We start from the raw sequence: 20,471 nt of genomic DNA, 5'->3' as shown, positions 1-20,471 counted from the left end.
GAGCAAGCAGGCAACAAGAGAGCAAGTTTCCTTCTTCCATGGTTTTGGGTTGCCAACACAAAGTGTGGTCCAGATTAAAGGTGGACCTTCCCATCTCAAACATCTGGATTAAAAGTGGATCATCTCACTTCAAATGATGTACTTAAGAAAAAAATCCCTACCTGTGTGCCCAATAATTTGGGTTTTAGTTAATTTCAGATGTAGTCAAGTTGACAACTGGGAATAGCTATCACAGTGTCCAGGGTCCCTCCATTGATAAGACTTGGACCACTCTGTTGACTCATTTTAACTTGACCTCTGCAGAGACTCAATCTCCAAGTATAGTCACATTCTGGGGTCTTGAGGGTTGAGACTTCAAGATATGAACTTTTAGGGGAAGGACACACAATTCAACCCATAATAGATACATTCTAAGTTCCACTTAGACATGTTGGGATGCAGACACATGGATGTCACGCTGATCCTGCTGTTTTATGTCCTAGTGAGACAATACACATACACACAAACATGCAGGTGCACACACATACACCCCACATACATGAGAGAAAATGGTTAGTCTGTTGGGAAGGCACAGACATAACCACTTGGAACCAGAGAGATAAAGGTTTGTCAGAAGGACGTGTTGTCTCTTCTGGTGAGAATCAGACATGGCTATTTTGACAGGTTGGCAAAAGCTTGGGAGAGAGGTCAAAGCCTGAGTGACAGACTCAGGAGGGCTTGGATTACATGGACATTAAATAGGTGTGCTTTTACAAGGTCCCTGGAGAAGATAGAGGATGCAATAGCAAATTTCCCCAGGATAAACCTTTAGCAGTGGGATGAAGAACAGTTAGGAAGCCAGGAATTTGGCTAGCAGCTGACTAAGAGAACAGGTTGGGCCAGGGTTTCAAGTAGTGGGAAGGATTCAAGAGGCTCTGGCCTTTACCTTGAGAGGCATTTTCATGAGAGCAAATTCAGGAGCCTCTGGAATATGGGGTAGGTGGGAGGCAGAGGGAATGGGCATAGGCCATGGGTGAACAGACTTGGCAGGGAGCACAGGCAAGTTTGGAGAGGACCCTGGGATGGGATCAAGGCAGAAAAGACAGCTGGTTTGGAAAGTGCGCTGGTTAGTAACTGAGCTGTCTCCAGGACTGAGGAAAGGGGCCACACCAAAGGACCAAAGTTGGGAGGTTTGGAACTGAGGAGCAGCAGAAAACTGGGTGTCACTGAAGGCGGGGTGTCCTGAGCACAAGAAGAGGAGAATATGGAAGGAGCAAGGTTCTCAGTAAATCTACTTCCTCCTCCCAGAGGTCAAGGAAGCCCAGGTGCCAGAGGTAGGAGTGTCTCAGGTGGTTCAGGGACCAGCAATAGGTTGTCAGCAGTTGCTTCTCGTTGCCACAGACCCTGCAGGAGATCTTCCAGATCGAAATGACTATAGAATCCATCAAAAAGGCCATCAAAGAAAAGTCTGCCTTCCTGAAGGTGGCTCAGACCCGGCTGGATGAACGGACAAGGAGACCGAACATAGAGCTGTGTAGGGACACGGCTCAGTTACGGTAAGGGTGGGCAGAGGGGGAGAGCTGGGGGGGGGGGCTAACTGGATGCAGCTGGGCTCTGATTAAGGATATTCTCTGATGCCAAGCATTGTGAAGATGCCTTCTTTAAATGTGTAAAGTGTGACTGTCAAATGGTTAAGGAGTTCAATTCGGGACGATGAAGAAAAGTCTTGAGATGGGTGGTGGTGATGGTTGCCTGAAGGTGGTTGCCTGTGTTTACTGTCACTGAACCGAATACTTCACAGCGGCTAAAGTGTGTTGTGCATATTACACCATATATTTGTTAACAGTTAAAACGACAGAAATACATCACATAGCCTTAGCATTTAGTTCATTCAGAACATTCGGGGTGGTGGTGTTTGGGCTTCTGAGCAATTCCTTAGGTTGCTAGTCCAGGCCACAAGGCTCCCCTTGGGAAAGTAAATCAAATCGGTAGCAGTGGGCTGGACCGTGGGGAGACGCCGTGAGCCTTCTCTTGTGTTCCATGGTAGAGTCTTTTCATCATGAAGGTTTTATTCTAAAGATGAACCAACCACACGTGAGCACTACCAAGGCAAGCAATGGTGGTTCAGTGATGGCTTTTCAGAGAGAAAGTCAAGGGAGACTCCTCGTAAGGTCAATTGTCATTGATGACGATCATGACGATGACAATGATGACAATGGGCAATGATGATGATGAAATCATGATGAAAATAGTTGTCACCTTTCCTTGATCTTGCTCCATGCATGGCCCTGTCCTGTGACTTTACAGTATTTCCTACATCACCTTCATTTTGTGAATGAGGAAAAGGAGGCAGGAACAGGTAGCTTGTGGAGTGTCTTAATCATGGCTGCTGTTCCTTGATGAAAACTCCACGGCCAAAAGCAACTGCAAGAGGGAAGCTTTCGTTTGCCTTACCCTTCCACATCACTGCCTGTCATCGAAGGAAGCCAGGACAGGAGCTCAGACAGGGCAGGAGCCTGGAGACGGGAGCTGATGCAGGGGCCGTGAGAGGCGCTGTTTACTGGCCTGTTCCTCTTGCTTTACTCAGCCTGCTTTCTTATAGGACGCAGGGCCACCAGTCCAGAGGTGTCCCCACCCACAGTGATCTGGACCACCCCCATCAGTCACTAATTAAGAAAATGCCCTACAGGTTTGCCTGCCTGCCACAGAATCTTGTGGAGGCATCTTCTCAATCGAGATTCCCTCCTTTTGGGTGACTCTAGATTGGGTCAAGTTGACATGGAAACTCGCTGGCACCCACAGCTACACTGAGATCACACCTGGCAGTGAGAGACAGCCGGAGCTTGAATTCTTGCCTGGGTCACCGCAGATGAGTGTTACTATGCGGGAACTGGGCAGGATTGAGAGGCCTGACAAGGAGCTGGATTCAACCAAACCGTGCGCTTCTGCCTCCTCCAGCTTTCAGACTGTGTGGCTCTTTTTCATTCCCCTGCCATACACCTGATCTCACGGGACATTCTTCATGTCCGTATGAGATGAGTTACTGAAGCCAGTGTTGTAGCCTTGTCTCTTTCTCACACAGAGGACGGAGCCCGGAATCCTGGGGACCATTGCTGTAGTCACTCTCCATGTACAGTATGGATCTTGACTGCATTGAGACATACACTAGAATACACAGACCCTGACTTGAGATTTTTCTTTGTTTTTACTTTATGGTGGCATAAGCTGTGCCCATCCCCATATTGCTCTTGGCTTTCAATGCAGGAGATATTTAACATGTTATTTTAAAACAGGCTTTGTCCTGGGAGCTTGATGGTTTTGGCTACTGTCCATGTCCTGTGTCTGGTTAAGGCAGGCAAGGCTGAGCTGTGATGATCAATAGGTTAGATACACTAACTATGTTTTATAGTTCCAGCTTACCATCTTCATTAGGACATGACCCATCATAAGGTCGGGCAGCATCTACACACACACAACCTTCTCAGATGAACTGTGTGTCAAGTAGTGTAGCATTTGGGGGTAGGCTTCCAATACACAGGTGGCCACCCAGGCTGCATGCTCCCCAGAAGAGGCTCTTCCAACACAATCCGTTATTTGAAGTAAGTTGCCTTCCACTCCAGAGGCAAGACAGGTCCCTGGGTGGCCAGCTGAAGTGTGTCTCTCGCTTCAGAAGAACCTGCAGTCAGAGAACGGGCACGGGCTAGTTAGGATTAGTTAGCGAGTTGTGGTTTTTTGCAAATATGCTGTGTGTTGGACATGAGGGTGTCTACTCACATGTAGAAGCAGGGGCTTTGCCCACTTGCACATTTGTGGGGGCCAGAGGCTGGCAGTATATCTCCTATTGCTTTCTTCCTTCCTTTCTTTTCTTTTTTGAGGTGAGGTTTCTCATTGAAGCTGGTGCTGACCATTTGGGGCTTGTTGTCTAGACAGTGACTGTCTCCACCTCCCAGCTCTGGGATTACAGGAGTGCACAGCCATACCCAGCTTTGTACATTGGTTCTGGGGACCCATGCTCACGCTTCCATGCTTATGCACCAAGCACTGTACCTGCTGAGCCTAGCCTTCTCCCCAGCCCTCTGGATGCAAATATTATTAGAAGAGGCTGAGCTGAAGTCTCATGATCCAAAACAGTTTCTGCAGAGTCATCAAACATGGAGATGGGAAAAATTCTTCAGACTGCTATTAGATAAACACAGGGTTTTATTTTTGTTTGTTTTGGATGCTGGAATTGGAACCTGGGGCCTTTGGAAATGTTGTGTGTTCTATCATGGAGCCACACCCCAACCATAAAAGTTTCCTTTTTCATGTGTGTGTGTGTGTGTGTGTGTGTGTGTGTGTGTGTGAATGACCTATGTACTCTGCAGGTTTGTGGATGTGTATGCATGTGAGTGTGATGTCTGGAATCATCCCCAATCATTCTTCTACCTTATTCATTGAGGCAAGGTCTCTCAATCAACTCCAGAGCTTGCCGATGTGGCTGACCATATTTCTGCGGACCCCCCACTTCTGTCTTCCTCGATCGGAACGATAGGCAAGCATCCATGCCTCCTATCTGGCATTTATTGCGTTCTGGCTATCTAATCTTTGTTCCTCATGCTTGCACGGCAAACACTTTAACCACCGAGCCATCTCCTCAGTACATAAAAGGATTTAAACTGGCCCTGGTGTCACCAAGCAAGGAAAGATGCTCACGGCCCCTCTGAGAGGCTGAACTTCCAAGCTAATGTGCGCGGCTGTTCTCTTGCTTCCCTGTTGGTCCTCTGCTGTGTCCGTTTCCTCTGCTTCCGTTAGGCCAGAACCTGTATTTGCTTTTTGTGAAGAAAGCCTTGCCAAAGATATTTGAGGCCATTATTATTTGGGAAAAAAAACTTCCCATCAAAATTAATCACTGTAAAAGCAACCCTTGGGCTGTCTAGATTGAGAAAGATCAAACTTAGGGTAGGGGGTTGAGGATGGAAAAAAATGCTGTTTTCGTTTTGAGACTTTATTTACATTTCAAATATTCTAAGTGGGCTCCTTCAAAAGCAGTTCTAAGTTCCTTCTTGGCATCTTTGGTAGAAATCCAGAGAAGGCTCTGCTTAACTTAAATCTTGATTCTAAGACAAATAAACTCTATAGCAGACATGTTTGTATTTGAAACAAAATGATTTTCAAGTCTGTAATTTAAACAACAACAACAACGAACTGGAATGCTGTCAGCAAAATAGTTCTCCCAAATCAGCTGAGACCACAGAAGGTAATAGTGATGTGTGTCCTTGATAGTGATGTGGATTTCTGATGGCTGCAGTTGGGGGAAGGTTGTCCCCTTCTGTGCCCTCAAGGCTTCAAGAAAGTGGACTCTCGGTGGCTGCCTTCTCTAGATCTTACATGTCTTGTTTTGACAGTGATACTTTAAGCTATTATATTCATCGTTCATTATGGTAAACTTTAAGGGGTCGAGAGTTCGGCTGCAGGGAGAAAAGACACATCTGGGTTCAGGATTCCTTTTGAAGTCAGGGAGGACTGGGAGAGCAGAGGCAAGGCAGTCCTGGTGATAATAAACAGCCCCGTCCTAGTCCTACCTCCAACCCTCTCCAGCAGCTGCGATGGAGCTGGTGACACTTTATACCCTAAGGTTTTAAACAAAAGCTCTCTTTAACCCAGTCTGCTCTAAACAGCAAAGTATAGCATACCAGATGAGTTTGCAGACTCTTTGCTTATCACCCCCTGACCCCTGGATCTTGAGTGCCATTGGCAGGGAGAACGGTATGGTCTCTGGGTGAAGAGGATGTGGGATGTTAACATGCTTCCCCAGATGCTGTGGACCTTTTTCCTCCCCGCAGGGGCAGAGATGGAGCTCAGAGAGGTGCGCACGCAACACCAGCGGGCTCTACCACTGACTCCCACCTCGGCGCTTAGTTTTTAAGTTCACTGTGTATCTCAGGCCGGCTTCAAACTCTGAATCCTTCTGCCTCTGCCTCTGCCTCCATAGGGTGGGAATTACAGGGCTGTGCCCACATGCCTGCTGGTGCGCACCCTTCACTGCTGTCTTCCTTGTCTCAGACTGGATGCAGGTCTGTTGAAAGTAGGTTCCTCCATTTCTTTCCTGCCTTGAGTCCTTACTGGCTTGCGTCTGGGTCTTACTTGGTGCATCCTTTGGATGTAGAACTTTTGGCATCTCCCTACCTCCCAAGGCTGCCTCCTCTGCCTGGATCAGTGGTTCTCAATCTTCCTAATGCTGCGACCCTTTAATGCAATTCCTCATTTGTGTTTGGTGACCCCCAACCATAAACTTAATAACTAATTTTGCTACTATTATGAATTATAGTGTAAAAGTCTAATATGCAGGATATCTGATATACAACCACTCTGAAAGACTTGGTTGGCCCCAAAGGGATTGCAACCCACAGGTTGAGAACCACCAACCTAGAGTGTAGACATTGGTCCTCACCTGACACAGACATCTGGTATGTCTGTAAGCTGTGGGAGAGCCTGCAGGATGCAGGTATAAACAAGACTGTTTTGGGCGAATGACATTGCTTCCTGATGTCTGTAGGGAAGACATTTCCAAGTGCCCAAGGCCACAGAAGGGGTGGCCTTTTGGCGTGTATAACCTAACACTGGGCAACAAATTAGTCCCAAGGACTGAAGTGTGTCTTCCCCTAGTATTGGGAGCTGGCATTCATTAGAGAGCTCAAGAGGCAGATAAAAGTTACATTGGCTGAGGAGATAGCTAAGGAATGCCCTGAGGTCAGAGACTGGAGTGAGGAAAGTATACGGGAGTGGAATGTGTGGGGATGGGGATGGAGGGGCAGGAGGGGTTGTATGGAAGACAAGATGGCTAGTTTCTATGACTGAGTGGTGTGAGGTCATGAAGAAGGGGTAAAGTCAGCCAGTTCTTTCTAGCACCCAAAGGATGAGGTTAGCTTTACCTGAGACAAGATGCGCAATGACCCAGGGTGCTGCCACTGTAACTCTGTCACACCCTACCTCAGCCAGCCTCACAGCCTGTGGCCAGCCCAGTGCTGCAGGCAAGCAGGAGGGGAAGCTCAGAAGCTGGGTGTGGTGGGATTTCCCTGGGGAAACTGTGAGAGCATCTTCATTTAACATGGCGATGTTTGCATCAATGTGCCATCTCTTATCCAGGCCCCTTCAGGTTACCCCTCTAAAAGGCAAAGAGAGTAGAAAAAAATCTCTCCTAATTGCAGCCCCTTGATATTTTGGGATATTAGGTCTAGGACCCCCTCAGAGAAGTCAAAATTCATGAGTGCTCAAGTCCTGTATGTTAAATGGTATAGTATTTTCCATGAACACTTCCTTCTACATACATGAAATAATCTGTAGATTAGCATAATCCAATATAAATGGTACTACCATAAGCAGCTGCTGTATGGTGCTGTTTAGGGAGTAAAGTCAAGAAAGTTGGTGTTAGTGTTCAGGAAGAAGCAAAATTTTTAAAACAACACAACACTTTCTGTCTGAGGTTAGTTGAATCTCCCGATAAAGAGGACCCACTAATAAACAGGCAGTGGTGGCGTATGCCTTTAGTTCCAGCTCTTGTGTGGCAGAGGCAGGTGGATCTCTGAGTCAGAGGCCAGCCTGGTCTACAAAGTTAGTTCCAGAACAACCAGGGCTCTCAGAGAAATCCCATCTCAAAAAACAAAACAAAAAATAACCCACTGATTCTCTCCGGTTTTAGGAGGGAAAAGTTGTGGGGGTTTTCCTTGTTGTTTTGTTTTCATCGTTGACCTGAAGAATATCATTCACCATATTTATGGTAGAGATCCAGAATAGTACAGAAAGTAAAACTGTAAACAGTAAACACATATCTTCTACCCGCCATCCTGTCCAGGAGAAATCCTAGGAGGGCACTCTGCTGTCTGTCTCTATCACCAGACAACGCAGGAGAGGTCTAGATTGTGACCGTCTCAAGCAGCAGCATATGGTGGGGTTCTTTGTCCAGCACATATGCTTCAAAAGTCGAGAACTTCAAACATGAGCTCTGTATCTGCATAACTCCCCCTCAAACTCCTCCCTGGTGCCTCCAGATTTGTAGTATCTTCTTTAATTACTATATTTTACATGTATGTATGTGTGTACATATGCACATATGTAATACAACCTACTAAATCCATTTAACTTTGCTCATATGTACAAGTGTTCAGGGGGGAACAGCTGGGATTGGAAACGCTATGTGGGAGCTTGTCCCTGAAGGAAACTCATCATCTCTCTTCTGATCACCCTGTTTCAGAAGCCACCGATCGCCTGTAGTTCCTCATTTGGGGTGGAATCACGTGGAATTTTTCTAGTCTATATTGGCATGTCCGCTGGTCTTGTTCAAGAAACCATATGGTTGGGATCTCATGGGTGCATTTTCCCTGCAATGCCCAGAGGACACTGTCTGGCAACATGCTAGGATCCTGGGCTTCTGGCTCTTGCGATCTTTCTCCCTCTTCTGTGTCTTTACCGGAGCCGGAGACATAGAGGTCTCGTTACAGGTGTACTAGTTGGTTCCTGATTCTCTGCATGTTGGTCAGTTGTAGATCTCTGTAACGATCTCCATCTGGATGGATGGTGGGGACAGCTACACATGTAAATGTTCTTAACGATCCTGAGCTACACATGGATATGCTTAAGATGGCCAACTTTACAGTATGTGTATTGTGCCGGGACTAAAAAAATACTTGGCACTAAAAATGACTTGTTTACTTGACATTGAAGTCCAGCTGGGCAGGCATCCTGTGTATTGTCTGTGAGGATTACAAATAAAAGATAGTGAGATGAGCCATCTCAAAGGAACCCTGTGTCCTGAAGCCACCCTCCCGGGCCTCTGCCTCTGCCCTTTTATTACTAGGAACAGAGAGGGTGGGGACGGGAAATGGGACCCTGTTCCTTCATAGAGCCAGCCAGACTCTATATTTCCTTCCCAGATTCCAGGATGGCCTGCCATTGCTTATAAACACGTGTGGGCTGTGTGCCTGGGCACAGAACAGCTCATCAATCCTCTGGGCTCAACTTCCTCATCTGTAAAACAAGGGACCTGGGCCTGCTGACCCTTGATGTCCCTCTTCCAGTTGTACTGTGTCCTGGCATTAAAGTGGTTTGGATGTGTTTCTGTCATGGTGAAGTCTTTCTCCCCTCCAGGGATTCGTGGATCCTCATTAGATCATAGGCACCGTTGTATTCAGGACAGTTTCTGATATATATTTTAACTAAATCCATGCCCCTTTAATCTGCTAGTAAACGAAACTTTGAAGACAATACAGTTTCATCTTTGCATCACCAATCAGGATTTGATGGACAGCCATCAGGATCCCTGGGGTGTGGTTCTAAGATTTCCCTTGGATATCCAAGTCCACAAACATGGAATCCCTCCTATAAAATGAAGCGGCACTTGCATATAACCTATGCATACCCCCTGTGCACCTTTTCTTCATGGATAGATTACTTATAATGCCAATGCAATGTAAACGGCCGTGACAGTATACTGTTTAGGGAATAAGAAAGAGATAAAGGTGTTTGTTTAGCATGGATGCAATTTTTCCCCTGAATATTTTATATCTGTGACTTACTGAATGCCTATGCAGACCCTCGGATACAGGGGTGTGTCTGTACTCTGAGTTAAGTTCTCAACTGACTGGAATGGGAGGAGAGTAATTAGAAGTGGCTGATAGGTGGCTCCCAAGGTCTCCTTCTACTCACCTAAGAGTGGAGATGCTTCTGGTGTCGTTAGAAAGAGCAAGCTGGTCGGCCCGGAATGGCACTCAGAACAGCACTTACATGGAGGGCAGTCACTAGCAAGTTACAATAATGACTGTTGCCCCTTTTATAACCTATGCTCACCTTCACCCTTGAGTGACACAGAGGTACATCCTTGAGATACTGTTGGTCAAACCAGTGGGTAATTACTCTTGGGAAGAAAAAACTTTCTAACTATAAACATGGTAGAAGAAATCCCAAAAGGGCTCACCAAACACTGAAATCTTATGTACGGCAAAACATAACACAGCAAACATACCATACACAAAATGAGAAGGCAAACAGTTGCTTGGGAGAATGTTTTCCAAAAGCAAATGACAAAAAAAACCGCACAGCTGCCATTTCCAGAAGCACGCCTAATCGTTATGCTTACTTACACAATGGCGGTGATAAGGAGTAGAGCTCCAGCAGCAAAGTGACAGGCAGCTTGGACACCAAATGCAAAAGGGTGCACAGGCATTTAGGAAGGGCCCGTGTACAACATAAGACCACGAAGACTGAGACTGTACCAACTGCATCCTTGAGAAGGAGCTGCTCCACTCTGGGATGGTGCTGTAGTTTTCCTTCCTGTCCTCATGACTACTCTTCATCAGTACACAGAAAGAGCATTTGTGACAGTTTCTGGGGTCACAGTTTGCACAGTTGCACAGCCACAGACCATCATCTTCATGCTGCATTAGAGTTTGGAAAATTACCATGTGCTGACTTTAGATCTGTGAGGATTTTACTTAGGGCCTTGCTGTGCTATTGTAATTTGGAGAATGCTCCTAACTGAGACACGGTAACAGGTTGGATAGAATTCTAAATAGTAAAGGTTCTCTCTCCTCATCTCTATAATGGATTTTCAAGGTTGAAGTAAAAGGTAAAAAATTCCAGCTAAATTTTGAGGTTCTTCCCCCCCCACACACGCCATACTTGCTCTTAACAAAATATCGATGTTCATAATTGTCCTTCTTTTAGAATATTGTACTTACATATCATACATTTATGTGTGTGCATGTGAGTATGTATGTCAGAGTATAGAGGGGAGTGTGTGTGTGTGAGAGAGAGAGAGAGAGAGAAAGAGAGAAAGAGAGAGAGAGACCTCATGAATATGTTTATCTTGTCATTTGGGCTATGAACTATGGCTGTAGGCAATGGGGGTGACCCTGGCATGATAACCGGAATCGCACATAGATCTCGATTTCCTGGCTATTGAAAGTACTTCTGACAGGGTCATTGTGCCTCTCCCGTAGGACTCAATTAGTGCGCAAGCCTTTAATGCAGCTGAGGGTGGGTTGCAGGAGTGTGCCCGCCCAGCTGACTATGCTTTCCCTCCTGCAGCCTTGTTAACGAGGTCTATGAGGTGGACGACACCATCCAGACTCTGCAGCAGCGCCTGAGGGACTCGGAGGACACCCTGCAGTCCTTGGTCCACACCAAAACCATCCTGGAGCAAGACCTGGCTGTGAAAGCCAACACCCTGTACATCGACCAGGAAAAATGCATGAGCATGCGCAAAAGCTACCCCAATACCCTGCGGCTGGTTGGCTTCTGCTAGGGACCCCGGGAAGAATGGTTTTCAGACCCCTAAAATAATGCTAGAAGCAAAGCCCTACCCCAGCATCTAAATGAGTGTGAATGTAGTCACTATTAAAGGGTTGTTGTGATAGAAACACACCACACCCTTGTCTTGGATGGCCTTTCATTTGTGTCTAAACCTTAATTTTCTGTGTACTGGTTTTCTGGGTTATGGAGAGGAAAGAAGGAAATGTAGTCAATCCCCTAGAGAAGGTAAACAGGAGGGTTTGAACGGTTCTCATCATTCTGTTTATAATATGAATGGGCCAAAAATGAAGGGTATTTTATCCTTGAGTGACCAGATCAGGAGTCCTAATCTTGTCAAAATTGCTGCATGTTCCCCAAAGATCTGCGTGTCTTTGTCCTCAGGACACTGCAGTTGGGATGTGGTGGGACACACATGGGGAGCTGTGGAGTGAGTGCACAGGAGAGCCTGAGAGCATCGGGTGCGGTTTTGAAAATGACTGTGCGGTTTTGAAAATGGCTCTCATCCCGTATCTTTTCCTTCTTGGCCGTTCCTCAGCTTTGCCACTCTCTGAAACGGGAGACCACAGCAGAGAGGCCTTTTCTCAAGCCTCACTTTCTCCTCTTTCTCTCGGTGTCTCCCTCTACCCCCCAGTGTGCTGGCCCTGTTTTAACCATTGTCCATTAACTCCGGAATTCACATTCTCCCGCCTCCCCGCCTTTCGGTCTTGCGTCTTGCCCTCTCTCCTTAGAATATTGGTTAGCTAATTTCACAGAACATTTCCAAATGCCAGAATGGTTGATGTACGCATGATAAGCTTGTACATCAGCTATTTTTGTGACCTCAAAATATCATTTTAGAATCAAATTATAGGTTTGGTTTTGTTCCTCTTACTTCTGATGGAACCAGATATCTCAATGCCACTAAATCATCTCATAATTGAGTTAGATAAAATGTCATAGTTTAATGAGTTTTACAACCCTCTTATTTACAAGCTTAAACTCATATGTCTCTTAGTTGCTATATGCTTGTGGGAAATCTTTCTTTTTCCGTGAATTATATTTTTTTTTAATTTGAAGAATACAGCCTTCCACCATTCTTCGACTTGGTCTATATTTCTGGCATGACGAGAATGTGACGGGAAGAAAAAAATGTAGCCCAGACAGAAAAGGCCTTGCTTTCTTATTTTGGTAAACTGTGGGCAAGACTAAATTCTGTAAATAAACATTTGGTTTATAGTCTGAAACATAGTAGCTGGTTCATGGTTATAGCTACTGCAGTGTTGAAGTCTACAAGCAGCCTAGACTCAGAGTGGATGTTCGTGTTTAAGAATCTCAGGGCTGGAGGATATATGTCACATGGCCTGCCTTTATCTGTTTAAAGCGTATTAATATGATGTGACTCTGTGACTGTGGGAGGGTCACTGGGTGCCCAAGGCATCCACTTACCCAGGCATCATTCAGATTTAGAAATATGTGTAATTGCCCCTAAATAGCCAAGCTGCCTATAATTTTAGTAATTTCCACTTCTGTCTCTGGAGAATGTTGTTATAGACACCTCTCACCTGGCACTTCTGCCTCCCGAGCTCAGGCTATAAATAGGTGAACAGTGGGGGCTGATTTTAAATTAGATTATGTGTGTGTGTGTGTGTGTGTGTGTAGAGCAGGGATGGACTCCTTCCCTGTGTATACAAGCTAATCTAGAGCAGGGGAATTGTTGTTTACCTTGTGATCCAAGTCTTCTAGCCTCCCCTCTCCTAACCTTAGCCCTTGATGGTTCCTAGCAGGGGTGCATGTACCACCGCCTCCCACTGCCAAGACTCTCATAAATCCAAAATCAATACCATTGGCATCATGGTTTCATGGGAAGGAGCTTGGTGGGGACCAATGGGCTTCACCACTGGTCTCAGGAAACCCTCCCCAACCCCCATATGTGAACAGACTGAGAACCTCAAGGACACCCATTTTCCACCATTTCCCCTCCCTATAATGTGAAGACCAATTTTGCCACAATTTATCTTTGTACGAAGTTTGAAAGCAACCATGACATTTTAGCCTTGTGGCCACTCAAACATAGGGCATCATGTTGATGTCCACAAAAGGAGGCCCTGCTTTGCCTGAGAACCTGCTCTCTAGAGAAACCTACATAATTTCTAATATTAAAAGCCTGGTTTTGAGGACTAGCCAGGGAGTCATCACTAGTCAGCTGTCCTCATTCCTTGACCCCAACACATCCTATGATGTGACGCAGAGAGAGATCAAACTTAAGAGAGAGAAGAGGAGAGATTTATCTCTCAAGACCCAAGAACATCTCGTACATGACGCCGTGAGAGGTTAAAGCGTCAGTGTCACGTAACACTGCTGGGCGGGGTGGGCAAGCGAGGACTGAAGATGCTAGTCAGCTCTTGAGGGAAAACAGCCATACCATGTCTTTGTGAAGTCCCTTCCCTCAATGATGGACTGAATGACATTAGACAGAGTTGCAAAAGAACCAAGTTATGAGGATGCATAAGAGACAGCATCTTAGGATGCCATTTGGAAGTTGTCACTTAAATGATTATCTGAAAGGTACCAACTCAGAATGCAACGGCAGTAAAGGGATGACCCCTGAGGGTGATTTAGGTGGTGGCAATTTTAAAAGATGCAACATTTGTATCACTATACCTAGGAGTTGGACGAACATGAGCCCTGTGCAGGTGAGCAGGGCTCTGTACTCACAAAGAGCATGCTTGCTTTAATTCTCTATTTTCACAATCTAAATGTCTAGTGGATTTTGAGCAAAGAGACCCAATTTTTTTTTGTATACTGTCCTTCAATTATAGCTGGTCCCGGAATAGGAGTTTGATCTTGAACTTCTTAAAGACCACTGTGATGGCTTTTAAGGATTTTCTATTATTTGTTAATTGTGTGTAGGTGTGTATTTACATGTGGATATGTGCCTGTGAGTGCAGGCACTTGAGAAGGCTATGGGCCAGAGGCATCAACTTTCCTGGAAAGGTAAGAGTTACAGACTATCCGCAGCTGCCTAATGTGGGTGCGGGAAACCAAACTTGGGTTCTCTGGTAGAGCAGTATCTTAGTTTGGGTTTCTGCTGTGAAGAGACACCATGACCATGGCAACTCTTATAAAGGAAGACCATTTCATTGGGGCTGGCTTACAGTTCAGAGGTTCAGTCCATTATCATCATGGCAGAAGACACGGTGGCATGCAGGCATAGTGCTGGAGAAGGAGCTGAGAGTTCTACATCTTGATCTGAAGAAGGAGACAGTGTGCCACACTGGGTGTACTTGAGCATATAAGACCTCATAGCCTGCCACACAGTGACACACTCCCTCTAACATGGCCACCCCACTCATGGGCTGAGCATGCAAACTTGAGTCTGTGGTGGCTATGCTTATTCAAACCACCGCAAGGACCCAGTGCCTTCAACTGCTGAGCCATCTCTCTAGCTTTACCACCATGGCCTTGCTATGAATAACAGATGACATCTTTATTGCCTTCAAGGAACCTGGAGTAGGGCTACCGATGTCCAATCCAGTCAAAGGGCTTATCAAAAGTACCACGATGGCGATATCTAGGACATTGGAAAAGCAGGGGAGGGATGGCTAATCATCTAATAAAGAACCTTGATTGGGATAAACTGTCTGAGCCAAACACCACTCCCCCATTTTGCCTTTCCAGCACAGAGATCTGAAAGTCACCCGTTCAATCTTAAGCCTCACAATATCTTTTGGAATTACTTCCTATCTTTGAACATTAGAGGCTCCTGCATCAAGAAGGGCCGCTTTTTTCCTGGTAAATTTCCCCTCTTCTTTCTTATCGTCCGCGGACCAAGCTGACTGCAGTGAGATGCTTTAGTTATTTGTCTGCATCCCGCTAATCTAATTTCACAGGCACACTGGAGCATATCCCAGAGGAGCTGGGCTGTCTCCTCCACTTACTTCAGTCTATTGTCTGCGAGGCTTCTGTTCTGTGCATTTCCCATAAACGCTGGTCAGTGATGTCACTGGCAGCTGCAGAGCCCTTCTTGTGGTGTTTCGGTTTCTTGGCGCTCTCCATCAGTTTTCTGCACTGATGCTAATGTTCTGTATCATCTCTGTCTTGAACGGCAGCCACGAGTCATGAGTAGCTATTGGACGTACCAGGGTTCCATGTAGAAGTTTAAGGTACCAAAGCTCAGCCAAGCTGAGCAGTTGTTCAAGGTCCTGAAGCCCAAAGAGGACAGCCCCAACATGACCCCTAGACCCACTGTTTCCTAGAGATTTTTTCTCCGTCCAATAAATAGGGCTCATACAATGCTTTATTTGTGGATGTTTTATAGAATGTCAAGTAAATATAATAAATATTTGGAGGATCCCAAGAAATTACATAATTCTATTGGGCACCAGTGAATGATAGTTAGAAAAGAAGAAATAATTTGATGACATCTGTGAGCCAAGAAGAAAAGCGCACCCATCCTGCCCTTCAAGAGGGCAGACATACAAAGCAAAAGTTCTGTTTACATTCTAGATGGCCTAGTCTGCTTTCTGCTGTTATGACAGAAAGCCACTTGGGGAGGAAAGGGTTTATCTGATCTTACAGCTTACAGTTCATCACTGAGGGAAGTCAGGGCGGGAACTCAAGGCAGAAACCCGGAATCAGGAAGCCAACCAGAAACCATGGGAGAACACAGCTTACTGGCTTGTTCCACCTTTGCTCAGTTTACATTTTTATATACCCCAAGACCATCTGCCCAGGGTTGGCACCACCCACAATGGGCTGGGCCTTTCCATATCAATTGTCAATCAAGGAAATGCCCCACAGGTTTGCATCTGACGGTGTGTATTTTCTCAGCTGAGGTCCCTGTTCCCAGATGACTCTAGCTTGTGTCAAGTTGACAAACACTAACCAATACACAGGTTCAAGCCCGCCACTGTACAATGTGTCCCACTAGGCCTCTGTGCTTGACAAGCCTTGATCACTGCAGGGTCATCGTTTTTGACACACATGGGAAATCCCACTTAGGATGCCGCTAGGTCTTTGGGTTTAGTGGGAAGGATTCTGAATAATGAGTCTGAATCCCATCCGGCTACTATGAAGGCAAGAACTCCTGGATTAAAATCCAGTCCCTTTTAACATGAGTATTGGTTAAGGTCACAGTGCATAGGATACGTGCTGTGTACGGACTCCACTCAGGAGCTTGAGTAAGACATTTGGACTTATCTAGTGGGCAGCAGAAAGCTGGCGAGGCTTCTGATAAACAGGAAGGAGGAAGGAAGGCTCTTCTAGTGGAATTACAGTGGGAAGAAAGAAGGGTCTCACCAGGAGGCAGTGAGCCAGGGAGGCTGGGGATGATGGTTGCCTCCCAAGGAGAGGAACTGTTTGGCTAGTCCCCAGGAAGGCGGGTGATTGATTTCAGACTGGGAGGACGTTGATTTGCCACAGGCACAGCTGTGAAAATGTTCTGAAGATTCTTGATGGCAAGGGCTGGGAGATAAGTGACCTCTCCCTCGTGCACTGAAGATTTGGAGAGAGAAAGGCCGAGCTCCATGTGCGGGGTTCCCCAGTTCCATTCCGGGGGTAAAGAGTATACAGTAGGCTTACACTCATGTAGAATGAAGAGCAAAAGACAGAATCTGCCAACAGATAAAGCATCAAAGGTCGGAGGTGATAGTGGAAGGAGGGATGAGGGTAGCTCCAGGCAGTGCTGGAACAGGGACACATTCTGCAAGGACCACAGGGAGTTGAAAATCAGAAGCAGACATGAAAGACATGAAGAGGGTCCTGCTAATGCATAACTGTTTCCTTTGGGTAGTGCAACCAGATAACAGAACTCCAGGGAGGGAGGAGATTATTGCCTGAGTTATGGATTGATGGGCTGTGGATGAAAAGAGACAGAAAACACAGAGAGGGGTTTATGGAAGTTTCTTCCACAAGGAAAAGTCCTGTCCTGGTAACACTGTCTTGGAAATTAAATAGATTGCAGGAGTCGTTTGCTGGTTAGAGATGAAATACTTGGTAATAATGTGAAAGTTATTAATGTAAGAGATCTCTTTCCAAGAGACCTTCTGGCCACATTTATTTGATTATCCCAGAAGCAATATGTTTAAACTATGGCAGTTAAAACTGGGATAGGTAGGTTGATCAGTGTAATGGGAAACGCCCCCAAAGTTTGTACACATATGTGCAGAGCCAATAACTGGTTTCTCAACAGCAAAGGAAAGACAGGTTAGTCCAGAACTGGTTATTAGGAAGACATGGGAAACTGACTGCATTTAATTGTATTTGAACAGAAATCCCAGACGATTACAGATTCTTAAAAAAAAAAAAACACATGAAAACATCCAAATAGAATGTAAAAATGTGATAATAGTCTGAGCATATAAAAAACTTAACACTTGGTCTCAGAACACAGGACAGAAGCAAATCCCACAGGCTGTGCTGGCCAGGAGCTGCTAAGGAGCCTACGGCATGTTCTGCGAACATTTAAACACACAGTGGGAGAGTAAACACGTTTAGCTCAGAGGCAGTGAATGGTCTCTGATACACACTCCGGGATGTTTTCAAGTTCTGTGACATAATTCAGATGCTGTTATACAGTGGTGCATAGCCGCGCCCCCTCCCTGCCTGCCAAATCAGCTACCTTTCTCTACTACTTAGAGAAAGTAACCAAACAGAGAGAGGAAGTGACATCCTCAGCATTTGGCCTTAGTGTCCTTTGCTTTAAGAAGTTTTGAGAATCTGCTGAACGGGATGGGGGATCACTCAGTCCATAAAGTGCTCACTCCATATGCACGAAGACCTGAGTTTGATTCCCAGAACTCATGTAAGGCAGCTGGGCTTGGTGGACGCTTGTCATCTCAGCACTGGGGGAGGTGGAGACAGGCACAGCTCTGGGTTCTCTGGTTGGATAGCCTAGCTTAATAGCCGAGCCCAAACCCAGCAAAAACAGTTTCTTTATTAACCAATGGTATTCACAGCATACAGAGGGGGATCCCACATCAACAAAATGGTAGATATGGGGGGAGGGAAAACCATAATCAATGTAGTGTGTGAAAAACATCTGTTTCCAATGAAAAGAAAACACCTCAATGGATTTACTGAAAGGCCACTCTTGAGAAGTGATGCAAAGTCTTCATGAGGCTTAAAGCATTTTTTTTTCATTTGGACTATTTTTATGATAGTACAAATATAGATAGCAACCCAAGCATCAATCAATGGATGAATAAACAAAACACAGTATACGCACTTAAGGGAACATTAGTCTTTAAGGAAGAGTTTGTAACACCTGCTACAGCGTCAATGAGTCTTGGTGAAGTAAATCACCTACCAAAGGACATATGCTGTGTTAGTTGATTTATAAGATGGACCTAGAACAATTAATTTAATAGACAGAAAGTAGAATGTTAATTTCCAGAGGATCTGGGGAGGGGTGAGCACAATTTTTTTTTTATGGTTGAAGTTGTCTGAGGATGGATGACAGTGGCAATTGCATCATAGAGATGGCTAAGATGGAAACTTCTCTGTTGTGTAGATTTTAGCACAGCTAAAATAAATGCTAAAGTAATTAGGAAGATGAAGGGCAGGTGGGGGCGGGGAGGTCCTTGCTTTATTTTACCTCTTGTGATTGTATATTCTAAAAGTAACTTAGGGGAAGAAAGGGTTTGTTTCAGATCACAATTTCTGGCTACAGTCTATTATCGTGGGGGACGTCAAAGGAAGCAGGGACTTGAAGTAGCTAGTTACATCACATCTGTTGAGAGCTGAGAGAAATGAATGCATGCATGCTTAGTAGTCAGCTAGTTTTCTCTGTTCTTATATAATCCAGAACCCCCAAAGAGGGAATTGTGCCAGCCACTTCCAGGCTGGGCCTTCCTACAATTAAGGCAATCAAGATAATCCCCCACAGACATGTTCATAGGCTAACCTGATCTCTCAACAGTTCTCTATTGGAACTCTTCCAAGATGATTCTACGTTATGTTCTATTGACAGTTAAAACCAACCATTACAGAAGGAAAACTTCATCAACCATCTTTCCCAGTGGACGACCTTGTGTGCTACAATTATAACCTGCTAGACAGCCTATGCCCACTGGAGTAACAGTGGCATGGCTATTATGGGGTAACCAAGTCTTTCTGGTTGTATTTGAGGCCTTTCTACAGGAGTGTGTTCATGCTTAGTACTATAAACCTAGACAAGAAGAGCCCATGGCTGGGGAGATCATAGTCCCTAAGAGGAAAACCTTCTAATATCATTTTGCTAAATGGACACATTGTCAAAGTGCCTTCCAAATACACGTGCTTCTACCCATAGATTGATGCAGCTCTCAGCCTTCTCCAGGCTTCTTATTCAGTGGGTTGTAGGTAATGTGGAGACTCACAACTGGGCAAAGTGCTGAGAATAAATGATAGTGGTGTGTCCCCTAAGTGGGACATCTATAACAACTCCTCTAAGGTCCAGGGCATCACAGAAAAGGGGAGGAAAGATTGTAAGAGCCAGAGGATAATGAGATATGTCACATCGTCCATACATGACCCGGCCATGGCACTCATGAACTCACTCGTTTTCCAAACATATCTATGGCTATGATTATCCATAAGACTGGGCTCATCAGCATTTCATCATGGACCAGGGAAGGCCATCAAGTCCTAACTCTGGCTGTGTTGTTGCCAGTAAATAGTTTTTGGGGATGGAAGCGTCTCACTTTCTTCAGTGGTATAGACACTGGTAAGTTGTTTATCTCTACAATAAGTGACCTCTCACTCATGCCCATGCAAACCACTCTGTTGAAACCCAGGGGGCATGTGCCCCCCTACCTGAAAGGAGGGGATTTATTGGGGAAAAAGGAAGTTTACAGTGGAAGAGGGAGGGAGATGAGAGAGGGTAAGGGAGGAGAAAATTATTAAAATTCATCATAGACAAACATGAAACTGTCAAATAATAAAAATAAATTAAGCAAAGAGAAAGATTTGGGAAGGAGAACAAGTGGCTAAACCAAGTGCAAGTCACGCTGAGGGCTGTGCATGCTGGGCTTTTGAGTCCGACAAAGCTTAAAGTAGGAGGTGGCATTCAAAGGCTACAGAAAAATTAGTATGGTGAGAAAGGATCATGGGAATAGTACGAGGGGACTGAAGGCTGAGATGCCAACTTAAGAACTTAGGGCAAGTCATCCCAGAGCCCATTCCTACTCAGAGGAGGATAGAGCCTTGGCAATTTACGAGGGACCACTAATGGAAGAAAATTTGGGAGA

At 45.5% G+C, this 20,471-nt stretch overlaps 1 protein-coding gene across 1 annotated transcript in view; it reads left to right on the top strand.

The window, feature by feature from the left end:
• The window catches only part of Tekt3 (tektin 3), a 37,338-nt gene extending 26,081 nt beyond the window's left edge, over positions 1-11,257 (top strand). The window contains exons 8-9 of the mRNA XM_075989583.1: positions 1,381-1,535; positions 11,041-11,257. Of these exons, the coding sequence (XP_075845698.1) occupies positions 1,381-1,535; positions 11,041-11,257 (372 nt within the window). The remainder of the gene's footprint in view (positions 1-1,380; positions 1,536-11,040) is intronic.
• The last annotated feature ends 9,214 nt before the right edge of the window (positions 11,258-20,471 follow it).

This window comes from Microtus pennsylvanicus, chromosome 11 (assembly GCF_037038515.1).
Source record: "Microtus pennsylvanicus isolate mMicPen1 chromosome 11, mMicPen1.hap1, whole genome shotgun sequence".
In the NCBI taxonomy this organism is placed as follows: Eukaryota; Metazoa; Chordata; class Mammalia; order Rodentia; family Cricetidae; genus Microtus; species Microtus pennsylvanicus.
Note: the sequence above shows the minus strand (reverse complement) of the source record. Positions and strands in the feature narration are given on the sequence as shown.